A 23,198-nucleotide genomic window follows, 5' to 3' on the forward strand; every position below is an offset into this window, starting at 1 on the left:
AATGGTACTGGAGTAATATCGATAACTCTAAAATGGCAGTAACTTCCAAGTGCTATAAACAATCAAATCATTAACAGAACAATCAACAAAAAGCAAAATTGTAGCAATCAGTTCATTTTCCCCCATTGTAGAATGTGGTAACCCTAAACAGCAGCAGTTAGGAATAAGAAGGGAAGCGAATAGGTAGCAGATTGTGTGAAGTACAATGCTTTTATAACAAATGCAGAGATCTGTATATTCAGTAATGACTCAAAAAAAAAGTCTAAATATAGAGCAGACGGTGTAGGCCCTGCTGTTCATATTGACTCAATCATATTGGAGATAGGATGTGTATTGAGTTTTCCATCTAATCTATGGACTCTCAGTTACAATGAAAGTTTGAAGTTGAGAGTAATTATGCATTAAAATCAGTTAACTAATGCAGAGTTTTTCATGGTGTAATAGTTTGACAAAAGACTTAAGATCAGTTAAATTGTACATTTATGTAGCAAGTTTCTTTACATTCACCATCCGATTTTTATACTAGCGTATTAGATACAAGATAATTAGGGTTTTCATTATAGGCTTATACTACTACAAAATTTGCAGCATGAACAGGTCATATTTCAGCTTCTCAGCTATTCACTATTTAGCTTCCCAAATTAGTGAGCATCAGCAGATTATTCAATTGCAGGGAAGTTACAAATTAGCCAATCTTTCCCAAGCCAGACATCCACATATACACTACCAGCAAGAATCAATGAATAGCAATCTCGAGTGGAAACCTGGACTGATTTGTCCACTCCCCAATGCAAGTGGCTAAAGTTAATTGTAGTGAAGATCAGCTAACTCAGCACAGACCAGGGACTGAAACTTTGGACCTTCCTGGTCTGTATGGCTCAGGTGCTCAAGCTTGTACTTAATATAAAAATGGTACATTTAGTGCACATTTTCTGTTGATCACACTTCAAAGTATCCCCTTTAAACTTGGGGTACAGGTCAGCCATGATATAATTCAATGGAGGAGCAGGTTCAAGGGGCTGAGCGGCCTATTCCTGTTCCAATGTAAGGCGCAATACATGATTAAACCTAATTGTATCTAAATTATTCCAAAGTCAAGACCAGTTTAAGATGGTATTCAGAAATCTTTTGCACAAATGTATCGTAAAATACAAGTCAAAATGCTAGCCCAGAATAAACAGGTACATTACTTTTAAAACAAGCCAGTTATACAGACCGGCTAGGGAGTAACAAGTCTATGAGACCTGTCAGTTCTCAAATTAGTTTCACGTTGACACCAATACCATGTTCTAGTTGTTTACAAAACAAGAAATACTCAATAAATCAGAATACAAAGTTAATCATAAAACAGTTACATATATTCTTAAAAAGTGACATGGGCATAGACCTCACATTGCTGAATAGCTATACAATCTGATTTGGAATAAAGTTAAAATTCTAACAGTCTGTTTAGCAGACATATGGCCTGCTGTAGATGGTCTTCAATGCAAGTAACAGTTTAATAACTGGTGTGCACAATGCAGTAATCACTGGCAGGCTATAGTAATGAAAGTAAAAGGAGATATCATGGACTCTTATTAATCCGAAGATGTTCAAAATCCCACGGTTTGTTGGAGGAAGGCATCGGAATCGCCAATAGGTGACAATGTCATGGTAGCAGCGAAGATCATGACCAGTTACTGCTAGGTCGGCCTGAAATTGTACAATGCATGTTGATTAGTTATCACACAGCTTAAAAATGAACCTTCCACTTTTGCAGAGGAAAGCTTACCTCCATGGGGTAATTTAATTGTTTTGTGTTAGTTATAGGTTTTAAATCCGTAAGAGTGCAGATTTGTGAAAATCATAAGGCCACTGAATCTACTCCACTGTAATCTGCTCAAAAAATAGCCTGGTGATAGAATAGGCCAGCTCCAGTACATTAGCTAAATATGAAACAGAAGAAACCAAACCATAGATGATCACCAAAACCCCATTGTAACTATTTACTATTGAGGAGTGTGTGTTGATAGGTTAGTCTGGTCAGAAGATGTGACCAAAAACAAGGACCGAAGGTCTCAGTCACTTCACCCACTGCTCAATAAATAGGTAATAAACACAAATGCTGGCAATACTCAGTGGTGCTGTGACTGGGACATAGCGTTTGGTGCTCGTCAGCATCAAGACTAATCTCAAGGTCATGCTAGTCAAATAGGGATAACTGCACCAAATAAGGCCTAACCAGTGACAAAATTGTTAACCTCAAGCATTGAGGGAGCAAATTTGGGGAGGATCTTGAAAACCAATTTGCTGAGGCCTAGTGATGCATGAGGAAGACACAATCCTGGGCAGAGCAATTAATTTGATTAGTACCCCTGCCACTGGGCTTGATATCCACTCTCTACCCCACTGGAGCATTATGGCTGCACAACGTTTGATCTACAGGATGCACTGTAGCAATTCACCATGCCTTCTACAACAGCACCTCTTTCCCCTATGACCTCTACCACACAGAAAGACAAAAGCACCAATGTTGTGGAAATTCCATTGCCTCCAACTTCCCCAAATCACATAACAACCTGACTTGGATGTATATTACTGTTCCTTCATTGTTGCTGCTGTGTAATAGCCTGAAATTCCCAATCCAACACCATTGTGGGAGCACCATCACTACAAAGACTCTAGTGGTTTAAGGTGGTACACCACCAGCTTCTAATCACAGCTGGGATGGACAGCCTTGCCAGCATTGCTCAAATCCAGAGAACAGAACAAAAAAAAGGACATGAAATAAAAACAAGAAATGCTGGAACCACTCAGCAGGTCTGGCAGCATCTGTGGAAAGAGAAGCAGAGTTAACGTTTCGGGTCAGTGACCCTTCTTCGGAACTGACAAATATTAGAAATGTCACAGGTTATAAGCAAGTGAGGTGGGGGTGGGGCAAGAGATAACAAAGGAGAAGGTGCAGATTGGACAAGGCCACATAGCTGACCAAAAGGTCATGGAGCAAAGGCAAACAATATGTTAATGGTGTGTTGAAAGACAAAGCATTAGTACAGATAAGGTGTTAACGGACTGAATATTGAACAGCAGCAAGTGCAAACATGAAAAAAAACAGTGGGTAAGCAAAGTGAACAAACTAAGATAAAATGAAATAAACATACAAAAAAAAAAATTGTAAAAAATGTAAAAAAGAAAATAACTAAAAATAAAAGTAAAATGGGGAGCCCGTCATGCTCTGAAATTATTGAACTCAATGTTCAGTCCGGCAGGCTGTAGTGTGCCTAATCGGTAGATGAGATGCTGTTCCTCGAGCTTGCGTTGATGTTCACTGGAACACTGCAGCTATCCCAGGACAGAGATGTGAGCATGAGAGCAGGGGGGAGCGTTGAAATGGCAAGTAACCGGAAGCTCAGGGTCCTGCTTGCGGACTGAGCGGAGGTGTTCCACAAAGCGGACACCCAGTCTGCGCTTGGTCTCCCCAATGTAGAGGAGACCACATTGTGAGCAGCGAATACAGTATACTACATTGAAAGAAGTACAAGTAAATCGCTGCTTCACCTGAAAGGAGTGTTTGGGGCCTGGGATAGTGAGGAGAGAGGAGGTAAATGGGCAGGTATTACACCTCCAGCAATTGCAGGGGAAGGTGCCATGGGACGGGGACGAGGTGGTGGGGGTAATGGAGGAGTGGACCAGGGTGTCGCGGAGGGAACGATCCCTTCGGAATGCTGACAGGGGAAGATGCGTTTGGTAGTGGCATCACGCTGGAGGTGGCGGAAATGGCGGAGGATGATCCTTTGGATATGGAGGCTGATAGGGTGGAAAGTGAGGACAAGGGAACCCTGTCACGGTTCTGGGAGGGAGGGGAAGGGTTGAGAGCAGAGGTGCGGGAAATGGGCTGGACACAGTTGAGGGCCCGGTCAACAACAGTGGGGGGAAATCCTCGGTTGAGGAAAAAAGAGGTCATATCAGAAGCACCGTCATGGAAGGTAGCATCATCAGAGCAGATGCGTCGGAGACGGAGAAACTGGGAGAATGGAATGGAGTCCTTACAGGAGGTAGGGTGTGAAGAAATGTAGTCGAGGTAGCTGTGGGAGTCGGTGGGCTTATAATGGATTTTAGTAGACAACCTATCCCCAGAGATGGAGACAGAGAAGTCAAGGAAGGGAAGGGAAGTGTCAGAGATGGAACATGTAAAGGTGAGAGAAGGGTGAAAATTGGAAGCAAAGTTGATAACGTTTTCCAGTTCGGGGCGGGAGCAGGACACGGCACCGATACAGTCATCAATGTACCGGAAAAAGAGTTGGGGGAGGGGGCCTGAGTAGGACTGGAACAAAGAATGCTCGACATATCCCACAAAAAGACAGGCATAACTAGGACCCATGCAGGTACCCATAGCGACACCATTTACCTGAAGGAAGTGCGTGGAGTTGAAGGAGAACAAGTTCAGCCAGGCGGAGGAGGGTGGTGGTGGATGGGGACTGGTTGAGCCTCTGTTCCAGGAAGAAGTGGAGAGCCCTCAAACCATCCTGGTGGGGGATGGAGGTGTAGAGCGATTGGACGTCCATAGTGAAGAGGTGGCGGCTGGGACCAGAAAACGGGAAATTGTCAAAATGACGGAGGGCGTCAGAAGAGTCACGGATGTAGGTGGGAAGAGACTGGACCAGCGGAGAAAAGATAGAGTCAAGATAGGAAGAAATAAGTTCAGTGGGGCAGGAGCAGGCTGACACAATGGGTCTGCTGGGACAGTCCCGTTTGTGGATTTTGGGAAGGAGATAGAAGCGGGCTGTCCGGGGTTGCGAGATTATGGGTTTGTGTGGCTGGGAACTTGGGCCAAAGAGTTGCTGAAGAGTGGAGGTGGGAGAAACCAGTGAGCAGTGCATTTGAGAAATAAATTCTTATTGTAATGAAGGTGAAGATAAGGATTTTGGTGGGGCTGGAAGTGAAGTGGAATCAAGATTGGTCAGTGTCAGATCAGACATGGGATTTTAAGCTCTGCTCAAGATCAAACAGGACTCTGAGGCTACATACCACTTAGCTCAGCCAGAGACTGCAGAAATCAGAGGCACATAGATGCAAATGAGAGATGTACATGATGCCTGTGCACTTGTGTTCAGAGTTTCAGAGGAAGTCAGATCATCAATTGAAGTCACACAGTGTGATCCAAGGCAACGCAAATTAGGCACAATTAACTAAGTTTTACAGCGCTGCTCAGCTTCGTACAACAGCGACAATAACTGAATGTGAAAGAAAATAGTGCAATGCAACGAGATTATTCATATGCTTATTAAATGGAAAATTTCAGATCCTTTACAGAAATTCATCTGTTTTTAGATTAATTTCATTCTGTGGAAATCAGGCAAGAAGCCAAAATTAGAACAAAAATGGCACAGGAATGAGGGCGTGCAATTTAAACCATTCTGTAACCATCCTTTTTCAAGGCACTCCCCTGTGCCATGCACCATAATTAGACCAAGGTTGTGGGTGTTATCGTGCAAAACTGAATTCCTCGTTCATTATAAGATCACTGCAATAGTCTAAAAATAGTATTTGTCTTGCATCAGACTTGATTCCTGTGCTATTTTTTACACTGTAGTGCCATCTTATATGTAGCTTTAACATGTCACTGGTTTTAGCTTCCTTCCAAAACTTTGTTGCATGCACTTATAATTAGCTGTCTCAATCTTTTGGCATCACACTGACCCTTCTTCTGTGGCAGTTCATTAATTAAAATTAGTAAGTTACCCAAAAAGCTGAATTTTCTAAATTTTACAACCTTTGGTGGGGGGGGGGGGGGGGGGGGGGGGGGAGGAGGAGACGGGAAAGAGAGACACACACACACACACATAGTAAGCTCTCCGATGTACTGTACCGACATAGAATCCACATTCTTACCTGGCTTTCCAGAAATACACTTTTAAACTAAAAACACCAGCACGCTTGCTGTAAACATTACCAACACTCACTAGATATGTTCTCTGAAGCATGTTTAGAAATATATCTATTACACACACAAACTCCTAAAGTGGTAAGTTGATTCAAGCTATTGTCAGTCTCACTCCCCCGCTCAATCCCTATAGCCCTGCAAGTCTATTTCCTTCAAGTGGCCATATAATTTCCTTTTGAAGTCATTGTTTGTCTCAGCTTCCATTGCCCTTGTGGGCAGTGAGTTCCAGGTCATTACTATTTAACTGCTGCATAATAACGTTCTTCCTCATATTCCCCTCTGCATCCTTTGCCCAAAACTTTCAATGTGTCCCCTAGTCCTTGTACCATTTGTTAATGGGAATAATTTTTCCTTGTCTAACTTATCTAAGCCTCATAATCTTTCTACACTTCTATAAAATTTCCCCTCAATCTCCTTTGTTCTAAGAACAACTCCAGCTTTTCCAACTTAAACCTGTAACTAAAATCCCCCATCCCTGGAACCATTCTGGTGAATCTCCTCTGCACCCTCTCAAGGACCCTTGCATCCTTCCTGAAGTGTGGTGACCATAACTGGATGCAATACTCCAGTTGGGGCCTAAGCAGAGCTTTATAAAGGTTCAGGATAACTTCCCTGCCTCCGTTTATGAAGCTCAAGATCTTGTATGTATTGCTGACCGCGCTCTCCATATGTCCTTCCACCTTCAAAGATCGATGCACGTTCACCCCCAGGTCCTTCTGTTTCAGCACACTCTTTAGAACCATGCCATTAAGTATATATTTCCTCTCCCTATTCCTTCTGCCATAATGCATCATCTCCCACTTGTCAGTATTAAATTAGATCAATTAGCACTTCTACAAAAGGAGCAGAATCAATGTCTATTATGATGTATCATGCAGTGTTCTCGAGAGACTTAATAGCACTGCTTGATTTTTATCCTCCCAGGGAAGGGAGCAGGTATTCTCTAAAATAGAGGATCGACAAGTTAGGTGGAGTTCCTGATCTAATAATTAACTTGGGATGAATTGTTCTGGATTTTATTATGTTCCTATATTTATTATTTCAAACATTCATAAAAAGTGTAGAATACTTCACTAGAATTCGTGCGTCATGGTTATAAGTTATAACCTATGATGTGATAAACCATGTGCCATACCAGTTCTTCTATCAATCTGTACACTGTTCCTTCAATTGCACGTTCCAGGTGGTGTGCAGTAACCAGCAGCTTTATCATAAGAAAGGTCCAGGATGCAGTAATCACCAACAGAGTGAACCTATTTAAAAGAGCAAATACATTTCTTAAAATGACACTAACATGAATGGTTTTGTCATCAGACAGCATAAGTGACATTGGGCAGTGCTCTTTATTAAGGTGGCCTAACGTATCAACGTTGATTGCAACCTTCATGCAATAATGTCACGTAACATGCATAAGTTTGTAGATATCTTTTAGCAATGTGTGTCACAATGAAGTGGTCAAGCTGTGGACTCCTTTAGTCCTGTTGCTATGCTATATATCTGGTACTTAATCCATGGCATACAACCAAATCAAAAAAAACCTTTCTAGCAAGATTCATCCAGAATAAATCAGCTAACACTAGAGTAGTGCCAGGCTGTGCACTACTTTATCAATTTACCGGAGTCAAAGTCTATCATGGCCAATGCACTTACCCCACCTTCCCAGCAGCAGATTCACAAATAAATTGAAATCATATGTGGCTACCGAAGTAGCTCCTATACACAAATGCTCTGGTTTCCATATGCAGGGCACCTCTCCGGGAAAGTGGGCGCTTTATAAAAAAAAAGACTCTCTTGCACCAGTATCTTGGATCAGAGGAAGCACCAAAGGGACTTAAAAAAATCAAGTATCTAGATTGTGTCAAAATTCTACAAGCATAGATAATCCAAAATTTATTGTAACAAGAAAATCCTAAAAAAAGTCAAATAACTTCCATATGCCACATAGCATGCACAGTAAAGCAAGCATGGTAACTTCACTCTTTCCATGTGCAAACAGACTGGATTAGAAACAGCATCTGACAGGCAGGTGCAAAATTCTGCTGTTAATGGTTCATTCACTGTTCCAGCCTCATCTACATAGGGGATGTCATTTGCTCCACTGATAATTGCCAGCTATTTACAGCCAACAGATGCTGAAATAATTCCAACTACCATAGAAAGTTGCAAGTCCATCATCTGGTAGACTGGCTTAAATACGATGAAACACGATCACACTTGGAGATAATTTCCTGGTATCACATTTTAGCAACAAGGCAGTGAAGGTAAAAATTATTCCCATAGTATCTTTTGAACCAGTCAAGTTTTCCCTGTATTATTTTATTTATATTTAGAGATACAGCACTGAAACAGGCCCTTCGGCCCATCGAGTCTGTGCCGACCAACAACCACCCATTTATACTAACCCTACAGTAATCCCATATTCCCTATCACCTCCCTACACTAGGGGCATATTCCATATCACCTCCCTACACTAGGGCCAATTTACCTATCACCTGCAAGTCTTTGGATGTGGGAGGAAACCGGAGCACCCGGCGAAAACCCACGCAAACACAGGGAGAACTTGCAAACTCCGCACAGGCAGTACCCAGAATCAAACCTGGGTCCCTGGAACTGTGAGGCTGCGGTGCTAACCACTGCACCGCCCTTCCGATGAAGGGTCACTGACCTGAAACGTTAACTTTGCTTCTCTCTCCACAGATGCTGCCAGACCTGCTGAGTATTTCCAGCATTTCTTGTTTTTATTTCAGATTTCCAGCATCTGCAGTATTTTGCTTTTATTTCCCTGTATTAAGTGTGTTGGTGACATCTGGTGACATTAAGAAAGTACTACAAGAAAATTCTGTAATTATCTCGAGGACCATTCAATTCATCCATTCATTCTACTGAGACGTTGTTTCCACGAGCTGGGGAATCTAGAACAAGGAGGCACAGTTTCAGGATAAGGGGCTGAGCATTCAGGACGGAGCTGAGAAATTTCTTCACTCAAAGAGTTGTGAATCTTTGGAATTCTCTACCCTGGAGAGTTCCAGTGATGATATTAAGGCTGAGATAGACAGATTTTTGGTCTCAAGGAATCAAGGGATATGGGAAGTGGGTAGGAAAGTGGAGTTGAAGCCCAAGATCAGCCATGATCATATTGAATGGCGGAGCATGCTCAGCAGGCCATATAATCTACTCCTGCTCCTATTTCTTTTGTGCTTACGCTTAATGAGTGTTTGAAGAGATTGATGGTGTTGCACTAATAAAGTTACATCAACTATTTTGATTTGCTTAAATCAAGTTAAGTGAAGAATCTAAAAGTCCTGATGTGAAATCCTTAAACGATTTGTATTGGCATAGGCAGTCCAAAGAGAACTTCAAATAACGTAGACTAAAATAAATATAACTCTCCAAAGCATACATAAGATTGATTGCACCATACATAGCACATTGCATAACTCTCTCCTACACCAAAGACAGTTCTGTTATAAGCAGAAGATATCAAGAAACATATTGTAGGCTTTTTTGCACAAGCAAGTAATGATTTAACTCACTGATTACAGGGGTGGGGGGCTCTTATACAAAATATTAAGACTTTTAAAAAATATTTGAAGTTAAATTCTATTAACTTCAGCAATAACCACAACTAAATTATGCCTGCTTGAAAACAGGTTAGAAAGAGACCAGAACTGTGGTGTGTTTTTTTTAAACTGTCATTAATTTTGCATCTGTAGTTTACAATGAAGTAACATACTGTAGAAGGCACTGATGGATTTCAAGTAAAAATTTTGTAACAGAGCAGATCTGTGTATTTTGCCACTCCATTTCTAGTCCAAAACCAAAAAAAACAAAATTAGCTATTAGAAGTTTACAAGCAGAGTCAAATACCAGTGATCAAATCTGGGTGCGATTTGGCTCTGTATCATTTAGACCACTATTATCCAATACATTAGCCACTAGCCAATGTGGCTATTCGGGAATCCAGATATGGCAAACTGTATTTTTAATAAGGAAACAAAGAAAAAATGAATACACCCAATCATTGGATTCACTGAATCTCAATATTTGCACAGTATATGGATTGCTACATTAACTGTTTTATGTATTTGTTGATTAAATGGCAAAACAAAAAGCCAAGTTGTGTGTTTTTTTTGATTGTTTGTGCTTTACTTCCTTGGTTTCTGCTAAAAGTGTGTAATATGTGTGGAAATGCCAGATTTGAGCACCAGAGCAATATAACATGGAGAAAGGAGCTGTCATTGTAGTCAGCTCAGCCAATCAGAACGACCACTCCAAGTCAACTACACTGGAACAGTAACTACACTTCAAAAGTAGTCCATTGGCTATAAAGTGCTTTGGGATGTCTTGAAGTTGTGAAAGGCGTTAAAGAAAAGAAAGACTTACATTTCTAGAACAGAAGAAAGCAAGCCCAACCAATAATGAACAGTGTCAACAGGGCACGTCACGGCAAAGGGTAAGCAGGATCCAAATGCTTTCTTGGTGGCGAGCGGGGCAGGTTTGAAGTGACAAGTTGAGAGTCAATGTTCTCAGCAATCACTGATGAAGTTAAAGTACCACTCAACTGCTGGGCAAACATGTAGAAACTGGGCTAAGATGTGACGTGTCTGATAAATTATTTCAGAATATCAATCTTTCGTGAAAGAGAAAGACTGCAAACTTTTGCACAGAATAGTGATAGACGTATGTGTACTAAGTAGATACACAAAAAGTATATTTTACCTGTATCGTGTGTAAGGCATTTTCTACTAAAACGAGTGCGTGTGGCTAAAATGGTGTTGCTGTGGCCACACCTGTGGCTAGTCAGCAATTTTCTATTGGAATACACAGGTTTTAACTGTCTAGTCTAAACCAACGATTAGAACACTTAGTATATGATGTATTGGACAATATCTGAAGACTCTGACGTCCTCACCCAGGACTTAAACAGGCGATCACAAAAGGTGTGATTGTAGTGACTTAACTTTAGCGATTGATTTTTGGGTAAGTAATTGATTCTACAAGAGATGGGGCGGTACTGGACCTAATCCTCGGGAATGAAGCCGGAAAAGTGGTAGAAGTGTCAGTGGGGGTGCATTTTGGGGATAGTGACCATAACTCTAAGATTTAAGGTAGTTATGGTTGTAGGACAAAGATGGACCAGAAATAAAGGTACTGAATTGGGGGAAGGCCGATTTCAATGTGATAGAACAGGATCTGGCCAAAGTGGACTGGGAGCAGCTACTTGTAGGAAAGTCAACATCAGACCAGTGGGAGTCAAAGAGGAAATAGTGAGAGTTCAGAGCCAACATGTTCCCGTTAAGGTGAAGGGTAGGACCAATGAGTCCAGGGAACCCTGGATGTCAAGGGATATAGAGGATTAGATAAGGAAAAAAAAGGAGGCTTATGGCAGATTCAGAGCGCCGAAAACAGCAGAGGCACTACAGGAGTATTGAAAGTGTAGGGGGATACTTAAAAAAGTAATTAGGAGAGCAAAGAGGGGACATGAAAAAACATTGGCAGACAAGATAAAGGAAAATCCCAAGGCGTTTTATAAGTATATTAAGGCAAAGTGGATAACCAGGGAAAGAGTAGGGTCAATTAGGGACCAAAGTGGCAATGTGTTTGGAGCCAGAAGACATAATTGAGGTTTTAACTGCTTACTTTTCATCTGTGTTCACTATGGAGAAGGACGATGTAGGTGTAGAGATCAGGGAGGGGGATTGTGATATACTTGAACATATTAGCATTGAAAGGGAGGAAGTATTAGCTTTTTTAGTGCGCTTAAAAGTGAATAAATCCCCAGGCCCAGATGAGATGCATCCCAGGCTGTTATGTGAGGCAAGGGAGGAGATAGCAGGGGCTCTGACACAAATTTTCAAATCCTCTCTGGCCATAGGAGAGGTACCAGAGTACTGGAGGACAGCGAATGTGGTACTATTATTCAAGAAGGGTAGCAGGGATAAACCAGGTAATTTACAGGCCAATGAGTCTAATATCAGTGGTAGGGAAACTATTGGAAAAAATTCTGAGGGACAGGATTAGTCTCCACTTGGAGAGGCAGGGATTAATCAGCGATAGTCAGCATGACTTTGTCAGGGGGAGATTGTGTCTAACTAACTTGATTGAATTTTTCAAGGCAGTGACTAGATGTGTAGATGAGGGTAAAGCAGCTGATGTAGTCTACATGAACTTCAGAAACCCCACATGGGAGATTGGTTAAGAAGTTAAGAGCCCATGGGATCCAGGGCAATTTGGCAAACTGGGTCCAAAGTTGGCTTAGTGGCAGGAGGCAGAGGGTGATGGGCGAGGGTTGTTTTTGCGAGTGGAAGCCTGTGACACGTGGTGTACCACAGGGATACGTGCTGGGACCCTTGCTGTTTGTGGTGTACATTAATGATTTAGATGTGAATATAGGAGGTATGATCAGTAAGTTCACGGATAACACAAAAATTGATGGTGTCGTAAATAGCGAGGAGGAAAGCCTTAGATTACAGGACGATATAGATGGGCTGGTAAAATGGGCAGAGCAGTGGCAAATGGAATTTAATCCTGAGAAGTGTGAGGTGATGCATTTTAGGAGAACTAAAAAGGCAAGGGAATATACAATGGATGGTAGGAGCCTAGGAAGTACAGAGGGTCAGAGGGACCTTGGTGTACTTGTCCATAGATCACTGAAGGCAGCAGCACAGGTAGATAAGGTGGTTAGGAAGGCATATGGGATACTTGCCTTTATTAGCCGAGGCACAGAATATAAGAGCAGGGAGGTTATTATGGAGCTGTATAAAATGCTAGATAGGCCACAGCTGGAGTACTGTGTACAGTTCTGGGCACCACACTATAGGAAGGATGTGATTGCACTGGAGAGGGTGCAGAGGAGATTCACCAGGATGTTGCCTGGGCTAAAGCATTTCAGCCACGAAGAGAGACGGGACAGGCTAGGATTATTTTCCTTAGAGCAGAGAAGGCTGAGGGGGACCTGATTGAGGTATACAAAATTATGAGGGGCATTGCTAGGTTGGATAGGAAGAAACTTTTTCCCTTAGCGGAGGGATCAATAACCAGGGGGCATAGATTTAAGGTAAGGCGCAGAAGGTTTAAAGGGGATTTGAGGAAAAAAAATTTCACCCAGAGGGTGGTTGGAATTTGGAATGCACTGCCTGAAGGGGTGGTAGAGTCAGGAACCCTCATAACATTTAAGAAGTATTTAGATGAACACTTGAAATACCATAGCATACAAGGCTATGGGGCAAGTGCTGGAAAATGGGATTAGAATAGTTAGGCGCTTGATGGCCAGCACAGACACGATGGGCCGAAGGGCCTGTTTCTGTGTCGTATAACTCTATGATTTGACTACGACTATGATTCATGTTGGAGCCACGTGGAGGTTTGTGTTTCAGTAGAGTGAACCTAATACCAGGATACTATTTAGAGGTTATGGTAAGTGGTGATTGTACATCATGCAATGACATGAAAATCCTTTATATGTACGCAGACTGAAATAAAAAATAAATTCTGCATTGCTGACTTTAAGGAGCAAGACAAAACAACCATATCATGCATGTTATGGGGACTAGAAATTCTTTTTATATATGCTTCATCAATGACCATAAGGTTAGAAGTAGGGATGCTCGCGGATGATTGTACAATGTTCAGCACCATTGTCTTCAATAAAGAGTGCAGGAGGGCATGCCAGGAGCAGCACCAGGCATACCTCAAAATGAGGTGTCAACCTGGTGAAGCTACAACCCAGGACCACTTGCATGCCAAACAGAGTAAACAGCATGCAATAGACAGAGCTAAGCGATCTGACAACAAACGGTTCGGATCTAAGCTCTGCAGCCCTGTCACATAAATAACTAATTGGAGGAGGTGGCTCCACATATATCCCCATCCTCAATGATGGGGCCTATTTCAATGCTGTATCTCTCTATGACTCTATGGCACTGCATGAGGTTACAAAAATAATCTGTTTCATGGAAGTGCAAATTTAATTTTACACTTTTAATCCTTGTTCAGGATATAGCTCCTAATTCGACTTGGTGTTAGTGTAGCAGTAATGAAACTGGACTAGTAATCCAGAGGCCTAATAATAATACAGAAAATGTGAGTTCAAATCCCACTATAGAAGTTTACAAATTTAAATTCAACTTAATACTGTATATTCTGGAAGTCTGAAACGCTCAGGTCAGGCAGCATCTGTGGAGAGAAAAACAGAATTAAATTTTCAGTTCTGTGAGACCTTTCATCAGAATGCAGAGACTGTCGTAAAAGCCTGACTGGGGTTCGCTATTGCCCTTTAGGAAAGAAAAACTAGATTGGGTAAGGAAAGTAGGTTATTATGCGACTCTCAGTCCCATACCAATGTGACTGCTCTTAACTGTCTTCTGAGGTAGCCTAGCAAGCCACTGAGGTATATCAAAGGAGAAAATAGAATGACAGTCAACACAAGAGAACCCAAAAATCTTCCACTGGGTAGCAAGAGATGGAGTGGGGCCTATTAGGGACAATGAGGGTAGCATATGCTTAGAGGCGAGGCAAGGCCAGAATACTTAAACACTGATACACTCATTAAGTAAGAGGAATCTGACAAAATATTGGTATAAACGAAGAGTAGACGCAATGGATAGGGCAAAGATTGAGAGGGAGGAGGTACTGAAAAGACTGGCTATGCTTAGGGTAGATAAGTCACCTGGTCCGGATGGCTGGTTACTAAAGGAAGTGGGGGTGGAGATATCGGAAGGGCTTGCCATAATCTTCCAATCTTCCCTAGATATGGGGCAGGTGCCAGAGGACTGGAGAGTGGCAAATGTGACACGCTTATTCATGGATTTGTAAAAGGCAGATCGTGCTTGACTAATCGAATTTTTTGATAAAGTAACGGAGAAGGTTGATAAAGGGAATACGGTGTTTATATAAGAAAGTGTTCAACAAAGTATCACATAAAAGGCTGGTTAATAAAATTGAGGCTCATGGAATAGGAGGGCCAGTGTCCAACTGAATAAAAAATTAGTTTAAAGATACAGCGAGACATAGTAAATGGTTGTTTTTCTGACTGGAGGATGTTAGACAGTGGTGTTCCAAATGTCAATGCTAGGACCACTGTTTTTTTGCTATATATAAATGACTTTGATCTTGAAATACAGAGTAGAATTTCAAAGTTTACCGATATCAACTTGGAGGACTGACAAACAGTGAGGATGATACAAACCACCAGCAACAGGACATAGATGGTCTAACAGAATGGGCAGACAAGTGGCAGATGGAATTTAATACAAACAAGTGTGAGATGATGCATTTTAGCAGAAGGGATAGTGTGAGGCAATATAGGCTTAATGGCACAGTTCTAAAGAGCGTACAGGAACAGAGGGGTGCATGTGCATCGATCTTTGAAGGTGGCAGGACATATTGAGAAAGTGGTTAGCAAAGCATATGGGATCTTGGGCTTCATAAATGGAGGCATAGAGTACAAAAGCAGGGAGGTTATGCTGAATCTTTATAAAGCTCTGGTTAGGCCCTAACGAGAGTATTGTGTCCAGTTCCAATCCCCACAGTTTAGTAAGGATGGGAGGGGTCCTTGAACGGGCGCAGAGGAGATTTACTAGAATGGTTCCAGGGATGGGGGATTTTAGTTACAAAGTTAGGTTGGAAAAGCTGGGGTTGTTCTCCCTGCAGTAAAGGAGATTGAGGTGAGATTTGATAGAGGTGCACAAGATTACGAGAGGCTTATGATAAGTTAGACAAGGAGAAACTGTTCCCATTAATTGATGGTACAAGGACTGGGGGACACAGATTGAAGGTTTTGGGCAAGGGATACAGGCGGAATGTGAGGAAGAATCTTTTTATGCAGCGAGTGGTAATGACCTGGAATTTGCTGCCCACAAGGGTGGTGAAAGCAGAGACAAAGATTTCAAAAGGAAATTGGATAGGCACTTGAAGGAAATAAAATTGTAGGGCTACGGGGATCGAATGGGAGGAGTGGGACTGATTGGATTGCTCTGCAAAGAGCCTGCATGACTCGATGAGCCGAATGGCCTCCTTCTGTGCTGTAAATGACTGACTGTAAGGACTAGCACCAGCTTTGCATGGTAGCTAGGGATAAATGTCAGTCTTGCCAATGATGCTCACATCCCAAGAATGAATTAAAAACATTACAAGTAGGCATGAAAGTAGGGCTCTAACGAGCTCAGAACAGTCGTATAAACTCCAACAGTTAGAACATACTCCCTTTAGTACACTGTAAATACACTAAATTTATTTGTTCTTGGGATGCAGTAATACTGGCAAGACAGCATTTTGTGCCCATCTCTAGTTGCCCAAAAGGCATTAATAGTTAACTACATACTGTGGGACTTGAGTCACGCATAGGCCAGATCAGGTAGTTTGCACAGTAAGGCTCCATAAACAGCAATGAGACAACAACCAGACGACTCAGTTTTTGGAATGGGTTGAGAGTTATAGTGACAGGCTCCCCTGACAAGCTTTCCATGTTCCACAAGGGAAACTACTTTTGACAGATTAAAAGCAATATTGAAAGTGGCCACAGTGAAGTGTAGTGGACTGTTCTAGCAGACAGACAGCACACATACAATAGGCTAAATTACAACGTTCTGTGCTGAGGACTTGTATGGATCTATGGCTTAGGCCCTCAAAGTCTTCCACTTGAAGGAGACAGAGAAACAAAATGTGCTGGCTGCATGTTTACATACATTGAGCAATGGGAAACTTACCAGATCTTTATTCGCTTTGGAGTAAGTCTACTTTTCTGAATCATGTTATCCACTAGGTAGTAAAGCAGCACTGTTATCCCAGCAATGTACAATATTATATACAGGATGAAGGTCACATGCCCACAATGAAAGGGTGCTTCAAACTGCCGTTGAATGTTATCCTGTAGTTTAAACAAATTACACCAGGTAAGAAATGACATCATTTAATATCAAGGGAAACAAATTATTCAGTATCGGAAGCTTCATCTAAATATCCTTAAAAATACCATTTCGAAGAACAGCTGTGATATCAACGCTAGAGTCCAACTGGAAAACCAGATTTTGAAACTCGGTCTTCACAGATTCCCACTCAGACTTCACATGGTGTGAATTATTGGCAGTCTCAGGGAAAGAGGAAAGATTGTGTGGAAGCAGCAGACATCCCACTTCACTCTTGGAAAGTACACAGCCTGACAGGTCAACCAAGGAGTTAGCAGAACCCTCCTAAACAAAGAAATTGTCCTTCTATACAAACTTTGTGGGTTGGAAAAAGAGGTGGAAAAATGCAACTCACTGAGGAACACACCACTAGTTAAGTAATGTTAAATTTATGCACTTTAATTACTTTATCAGAGAGAGGATAGGAGAATTTCTGTTAAAAAAGCAGGAGGTTGCTAGAACAGGAAACACAATGTTAAACAGGCTCATCCAAAGCTAAGCAGCAATAAAAGCTAACAGAATGTTGAACTATATAATCATAATGATAAGAGTGCAAGTCAGAAGATCAAATAATAAGTTGCTCTGTTCAGACTGCAACTCAAGCACAGTGTCCAGTTATGGTTACCAAGAACAAAGGAGAAATCTAAGTGTTGGATGCAATTCCTAAAATAATGAATAGTATCTGCCTGCATCCAACAAGATCTAGACAACTGATAAGTTGTTGTCTGATAAGTGGCCAGTAACATTCGCACCACACATGTGCTAGGCTATGACCATCTCCAACAAAAGAGAGTCTAACCATCTCCCCATGCCATTTAGTGGCATTACCATCAGAGTTCACTTGCCAACCAATCAGCACTCTCTTATGCAGTATAAATTGTTGTTTTCCCTTACATTGGTTATTCTTGCGATTGACCTGATGAGTGCAAGATGAAAAGCTTCGACAACATGTCTCTATTTTTAGCAATACTCAAGTTCTGTATTACTGAACGACTATTTGGCATTACCATTGTTGAATTTCCAACCAGCACAATCCTGGGCAGAGGGGGTGGGGGGGGGTCACTATTGGCCAGAAACTCAACTGCAATAGCCACATAAATGCTGTGGCTATTAGAGGAAGTCGGAGGCTGGGTATTTTGCAGTAGGTGGCTCACCTCCCAACTCCCCAAAGCTTATAAGGCACAAGTCAGCAGTATGATGGAATAGTCTCCACTTGCCTGGATGCACACAACTGCAAAACATTCAATAAGCTAATCACCATCTAGGTGAAAGCAGTCCACTTGATTGGCACCCCATCCAAGAGCTTTAACATCCAATAACTTCATTTTTCTGTGGCTGCAGCATGTACTATCTACAGGATGCACAGCAGAAAGTCACCAAGGCTTTAAAAATCTCTTACCTTAAATAACATAGGTACATCTTCTATGCAGCACTTGCTCACCAACAATCTACTCAGTTTGGGTTCCGGCAGGACCACTTGGCCCCAATCTCATTACAACCTTGGTTCAAGCCCAAGCAAAGACAAAAGAGCTGAATTTTAGAGGTGAAGTGAGAATGACTGCCCTTGATGTTAAGGCAACATTTGACGGTGTTGCATAAATAGTAAAACAGTAGAATCAGAGGGAAAACTCTCAAATGGTTGGAGTCTAGCACAAAGGAAGGTGGTTGTGGTTGTTGGAGGACAATTATCTCAGTCCCAGGATATTGTTGCAGGAGTTCCTCAAGATAGTGCTCTAGGCCCAACCATCTTCAGCTGCTTCATCAATGTCCTTCCCTCCAACACAAGGTCAGAAGTGGGGTTGTTCGCTGATGATTGCCCATTGTTCAGTTCCAATCGCAACTGTTCAGATACTGAAGCAGTCTGTGCCCAAATGCAGCTAGACCTGAAAAACGTTCAGGCTTGGGCTGATAAGTGGCAAATAACATTCACACAACACAATTGTCAGGCAAGGACCATCTCCAACAAGAGAGAATCTAATCACCTCCGCTTGACATTCAATGGCATCAACATCGCTGAATCTCCCACCGTCATCCTGGGGATCACCAATGAACAGTAACTTAACTGGACCAACCACATAAATACAGTGGCTACAAAAGCAGGTCAGAGGCTGGGAATTCTGCAGCAAGTGAGTCACCTCCTGACTCACCAAAGCCTTTCCACAGCTATAAAAGGCACAAGTCAGGATTGCGATGGAACACTATCTGCTTGCCTGGATGAAAGCAGCTTTAACACAACGAGAAGCTCAACACCCTCCAGGACAAAGCAGCCCACTTGATTGGTAACCCTTCCACCACCTTAAAACATTCACTCCCACCACCTCTGGCAAATCCTGGCTACAGTATGTACCATCTACAAGATGCACTGCAGCACATTGCTGAGGCTTCTTCTACAGGGCCTTCCAAACCTGCGACCTCTAACACCTAGAAGGATAAGGGCAGCAGGCACATGGGAACACCACATGCATGTTCCCCTCCAAGTCTCCCACCACCTTGACTTGGAAACATATTGCCATTCTTTCACATTGAACTCTCTAGCTAGTAGCACTGTGGGACTGCACAGTTCAAGAAGACAGTTCACCATCATCTCAAGGGCAATTAGGGATGGGTAGTAAATGCTGGTCTTATTGGTGATGCCCACATCCTACAAATAAAAAACCTACCAAAACAAACTTTTAAATTTTAGTTAAAATAAAAACAACCAGTCCTCATCCACAACCACCCTTCTCCGCCTGGCTAAACTTGTTCTCACATTGAACAACTTCTCCTTCAACTCCATTCACTGCCTTCAAATAAAATGTGTTGCCATGGGTACCCGTATAGGTCTTAGTTATGCCGGTCTTTTTGTGGGATGTTGAACATCCCTTGTTCCAGTCCTACTCAGGCCCCCCCCTCCCCCAACTCTTTTTTCCAGTACATTGATGACTGTATTGGTGCTGTTTCCTGCTCCCACCCCGAACTGGAAAACTTAATCAACTTTGCTTCCAAATTCCACCCTTCTCATCTTTACATGGTCCATCTCTGACACGTCCTTTCCCTTACTTCTCTGTCTCCATCTCTGGGGATAGGCAGTCCAATAATATTCATTATAGGCACACTGTCTCTCATAGCTACCTCAATTACACTTCCTCACACCTTGCATTCTGTAAGGACTCTATTACATTCTCCCAGTTTCTCCGTCTCCGACGCATCTGCTCTGATGATGCAACCTTCCACAACAGTGCTTCTGATATGTCTTCCTTTTTCCTCAACCAAGGATTTTCCCCCACTGTGGTTGACAGGGCCCTCAATCGTGTCCGGCCCATTTCCTGCACTTCTGCCCTCACCCCTTCCCCTCCCCCCCAGAACCACAACAGGGTTCCCCTTGTCCTCACTTTCCACCCCACCAGCCTCCACATCCAAAGGATCATCCTCCGCCATTTCCGCCACCTCCAGCGTGACGCCACCACAAAACGCATCTTCCCCTCCCGTCATCATTCCGAAGGGATCATTCCCTCTGTGACACCCTGATCCACTCCTCCATTATCCACGAAACCTCGTCCCTTCCCACAGCACCTTCCCATGCAATCGTCCTTTTACCTCCTCTCTCCTCACTATCCAAGGCCCCAAACACTCTTTTCAGGTGAAGCAGTGATTTACTTGTACTTCTTTCAATTTAGTATGCTGTATTCGCTGCTCACAATGCGGTCTCCTCTACATTGGGGAGACCGAACGCAGATTGGGTGACCGCTTTGTGGAACACCACTGCTCAGTCCGAAAACATGACCCCGAGCTTCCTGTCACTTCCCATTTCAACACCTCCACCCCCTCTGCTCTTATGCCCACATCTCTGCCCTGGGCTTGCTGCAGTGTTCCAGTGAACATCAACGCACGCTTGAGGAACAGCACCTCATTTACCAATTAGGCACGCTACAGCCTACTGGACTAAACATCGAGTTCAATAATTTCAGAGCATGCCTCACCCTTTTTTATTATTTTATTTTAGTTTGTTTCATCATTTTTTTTTAACCATGTGCCTGTCCGCTGTTTTTTTTCATGTTTGTGCTTTTGGCTAGAGCTGTTCATTATTGTTATTTAACACCCTCTCTGCACTAATGCTTTGTCTTTCACCACACCATTCGCACACTCTTTGCCTTTGCCCGCCTTGTCAGTTAATCTCTCTGGCCCTCTGTCCCAACAACACCTCCCCTTTTGTTCTCTTTTCCCCCACCCCTGCTTTATTTGCTTAAAACCTATTACATTTCTAACCTTTGCCAGTTCTGATGAAAGGTCACTGACTTGAAATGTTAACTCTGGGCTTCTCTCTCCGCAGATGCTGCCAGACCTGAGTATTTCCAGCACTTTTTGCTTTCATTTCAGATTTCCAGCATTTGTAGTATTTTGCTTTTATTTAAATTTTACTTAATCCATTTTTCTTTTTTTGTTTCCTATTTTTAAAGGATTCATGACTGAAGCAGTTTTTAACCTTTTTGGTATCATGTACTAATCTATTTGCGCCATCAGCTTTTTGCCAAAAGTTTTTTAATGAATAGGCTCAATTCTACCTTTTCTTTTTAAGCTACTCTGGTACTTTGCCAATTGGCTGTAGTTCTGATCTACTGTCAGTAGAGGGCATGAGAATATTATGCAAGTACGGTTACTTAAATTCTTGGATAATATTCAGAAATTCAAATGGAACAGGTTCCATGTTTTATCCCCAATATTTCTGGAATATGGATAATTCTGCCAGCCACCAATTCAGATTCAACAGATTACAGAGCTACATCATTTCAGGTTGTAGTGTTGGGAAATGCCACAGCCAAATTGTGCACAGCAAGGTCCCACATACAGTTATGAGATAAATGGACAGATAATCTATTTTTACAGATAAATATTGGCCAAGGCAGCAGGAAAACTCCCCTGCTCTTCTTCGGCTAGCACTATGCGAACTTTTATATCCATCTGAGAGAGCAGATGGGACCTCGGTTTAAGGTCTCAACCAAAAGATGATACATCCAACCGTACTCAGTCAGTACTTCACTAAAGTCACAGCCTAAATTATGAGCTTAAGTCTTTGGAGTGGGGCTTGAACCTATAACCTCCTAACTCAGAGGCAAGAGGACCACCACTGGGCTACCCTATTTAATGGGTAAATAGGGAAGCAGCACATAGTTCATGATAATAGCTAAGCAATGGAGTTTTGGACCAGTTGTAGTTTATGTAGGGTGTAGTTAGTGTTGCTGGTAATGAAATCAGAGAACTCAAGCTTTGATTCTTTATTAATAGACTCTCCAGCTTTTCATTACTCACCAATAGCTTCCAGAAATCCTTGTGCCAGCTTATGAGCGATTGGTTGAGTGCTACTTCTGAGCTGCTTGTAATAGGGTGGTACCCATGGAATGTCCTCACTCTTCCATTGTAGTAATTCAAATGCAACAGTAATGGGCCTAAAAACAGATACAAGTTCAATCACTAACACAGTCAGTGACTTGACATGTCCTATTAAAGTTAAAAGGATAAGGAGATTTAAGAGGAAATTGCTCAGATGGTCCAAAGCACCATGTGTGTGTGTGCGCGCCAAAGTGCTTGCAAAGGGAAAACAGACGGAGCCGACAGCACTTGCACGCAGGTCGCCAAGGAAGTCGTGAACACGCAAAGCACCATTGGGAAGGTGGATACTCCTAGGATCAGACTCAAATATGTTTAAACCGAGCACAAATAGATGAAATGCAAAATGCAAAAAATCAAGCCCGTTCCTTCCAGAGATCACATACAATCTATTGTAACCAGAGCACAAAGAAAATTCAACAGCTTCGAATAAAACAGTTTAATCTGAAGAAAAAAGAAAGGTAAATGCTAGATATTAAAATAAAAATAAAACATTGGGCCCCGATGTGTATTTCCATCAACACTCAGAGAGAAAAGATGGGTTAGCATTTCAGAGCGAAGCCAGTCAACAGAATTTCCTCAGCTCCACACAGGCTACCTTTTGCTGCCAAAGCTGGTGAAATAACAGATGATTTAAATAAGCCTTTTCCAGTACTAAAAAATGAACACATACCATGCAAGTATTCAAACAAGATGACGACAGCAAAAATTAGCAGCAAAGATGATATAATAAGAGCAAGTACTTCTCTTTTAGTAAGTCTCATATTGTCCATTTCTGGCCATAGGCTGATCTGCAAATACAGAAATTAGATTATTAGATGCCTGTGATAAGTACAAGACTTTTCTTCAAATTTATCTATTAGCATAATTTCTCAGCAATTTTTTTTTTAGGTGATTATTTTTGCTAATCAACACAACGGACACCCCTGTTTAGGAATGGAAACATTTTGGGCATCCAAGTCAGGTGCATTAGAGCTAGATATGGAGTAAAATTCCCCATACCCTGC

General features: G+C 42.2%; 1 protein-coding gene across 1 annotated transcript in view; it reads right to left on the minus strand.

Moving 5' to 3' along the window:
- Positions 1-471: 471 nt before the first annotated feature.
- The window catches only part of LOC137368658 (uncharacterized), a 54,391-nt gene continuing 31,664 nt past the window's right edge, over positions 472-23,198 (minus strand). Inside the window, exons 5-9 of the mRNA XM_068028800.1 lie at positions 22,865-22,982; positions 22,114-22,250; positions 16,630-16,790; positions 7,059-7,176; positions 472-1,692 (exon numbers count right to left, since the gene is read on the minus strand). Of these exons, the coding sequence (XP_067884901.1) occupies positions 1,450-1,692; positions 7,059-7,176; positions 16,630-16,790; positions 22,114-22,250; positions 22,865-22,982 (777 nt within the window). The 3' untranslated portion in view covers positions 472-1,449. The remainder of the gene's footprint in view (positions 1,693-7,058; positions 7,177-16,629; positions 16,791-22,113; positions 22,251-22,864; positions 22,983-23,198) is intronic.

The sequence above is a fragment of the Heterodontus francisci genome, chromosome 4, assembly GCF_036365525.1.
Source record: "Heterodontus francisci isolate sHetFra1 chromosome 4, sHetFra1.hap1, whole genome shotgun sequence".
NCBI classification, from domain to species: Eukaryota; Metazoa; Chordata; class Chondrichthyes; order Heterodontiformes; family Heterodontidae; genus Heterodontus; species Heterodontus francisci.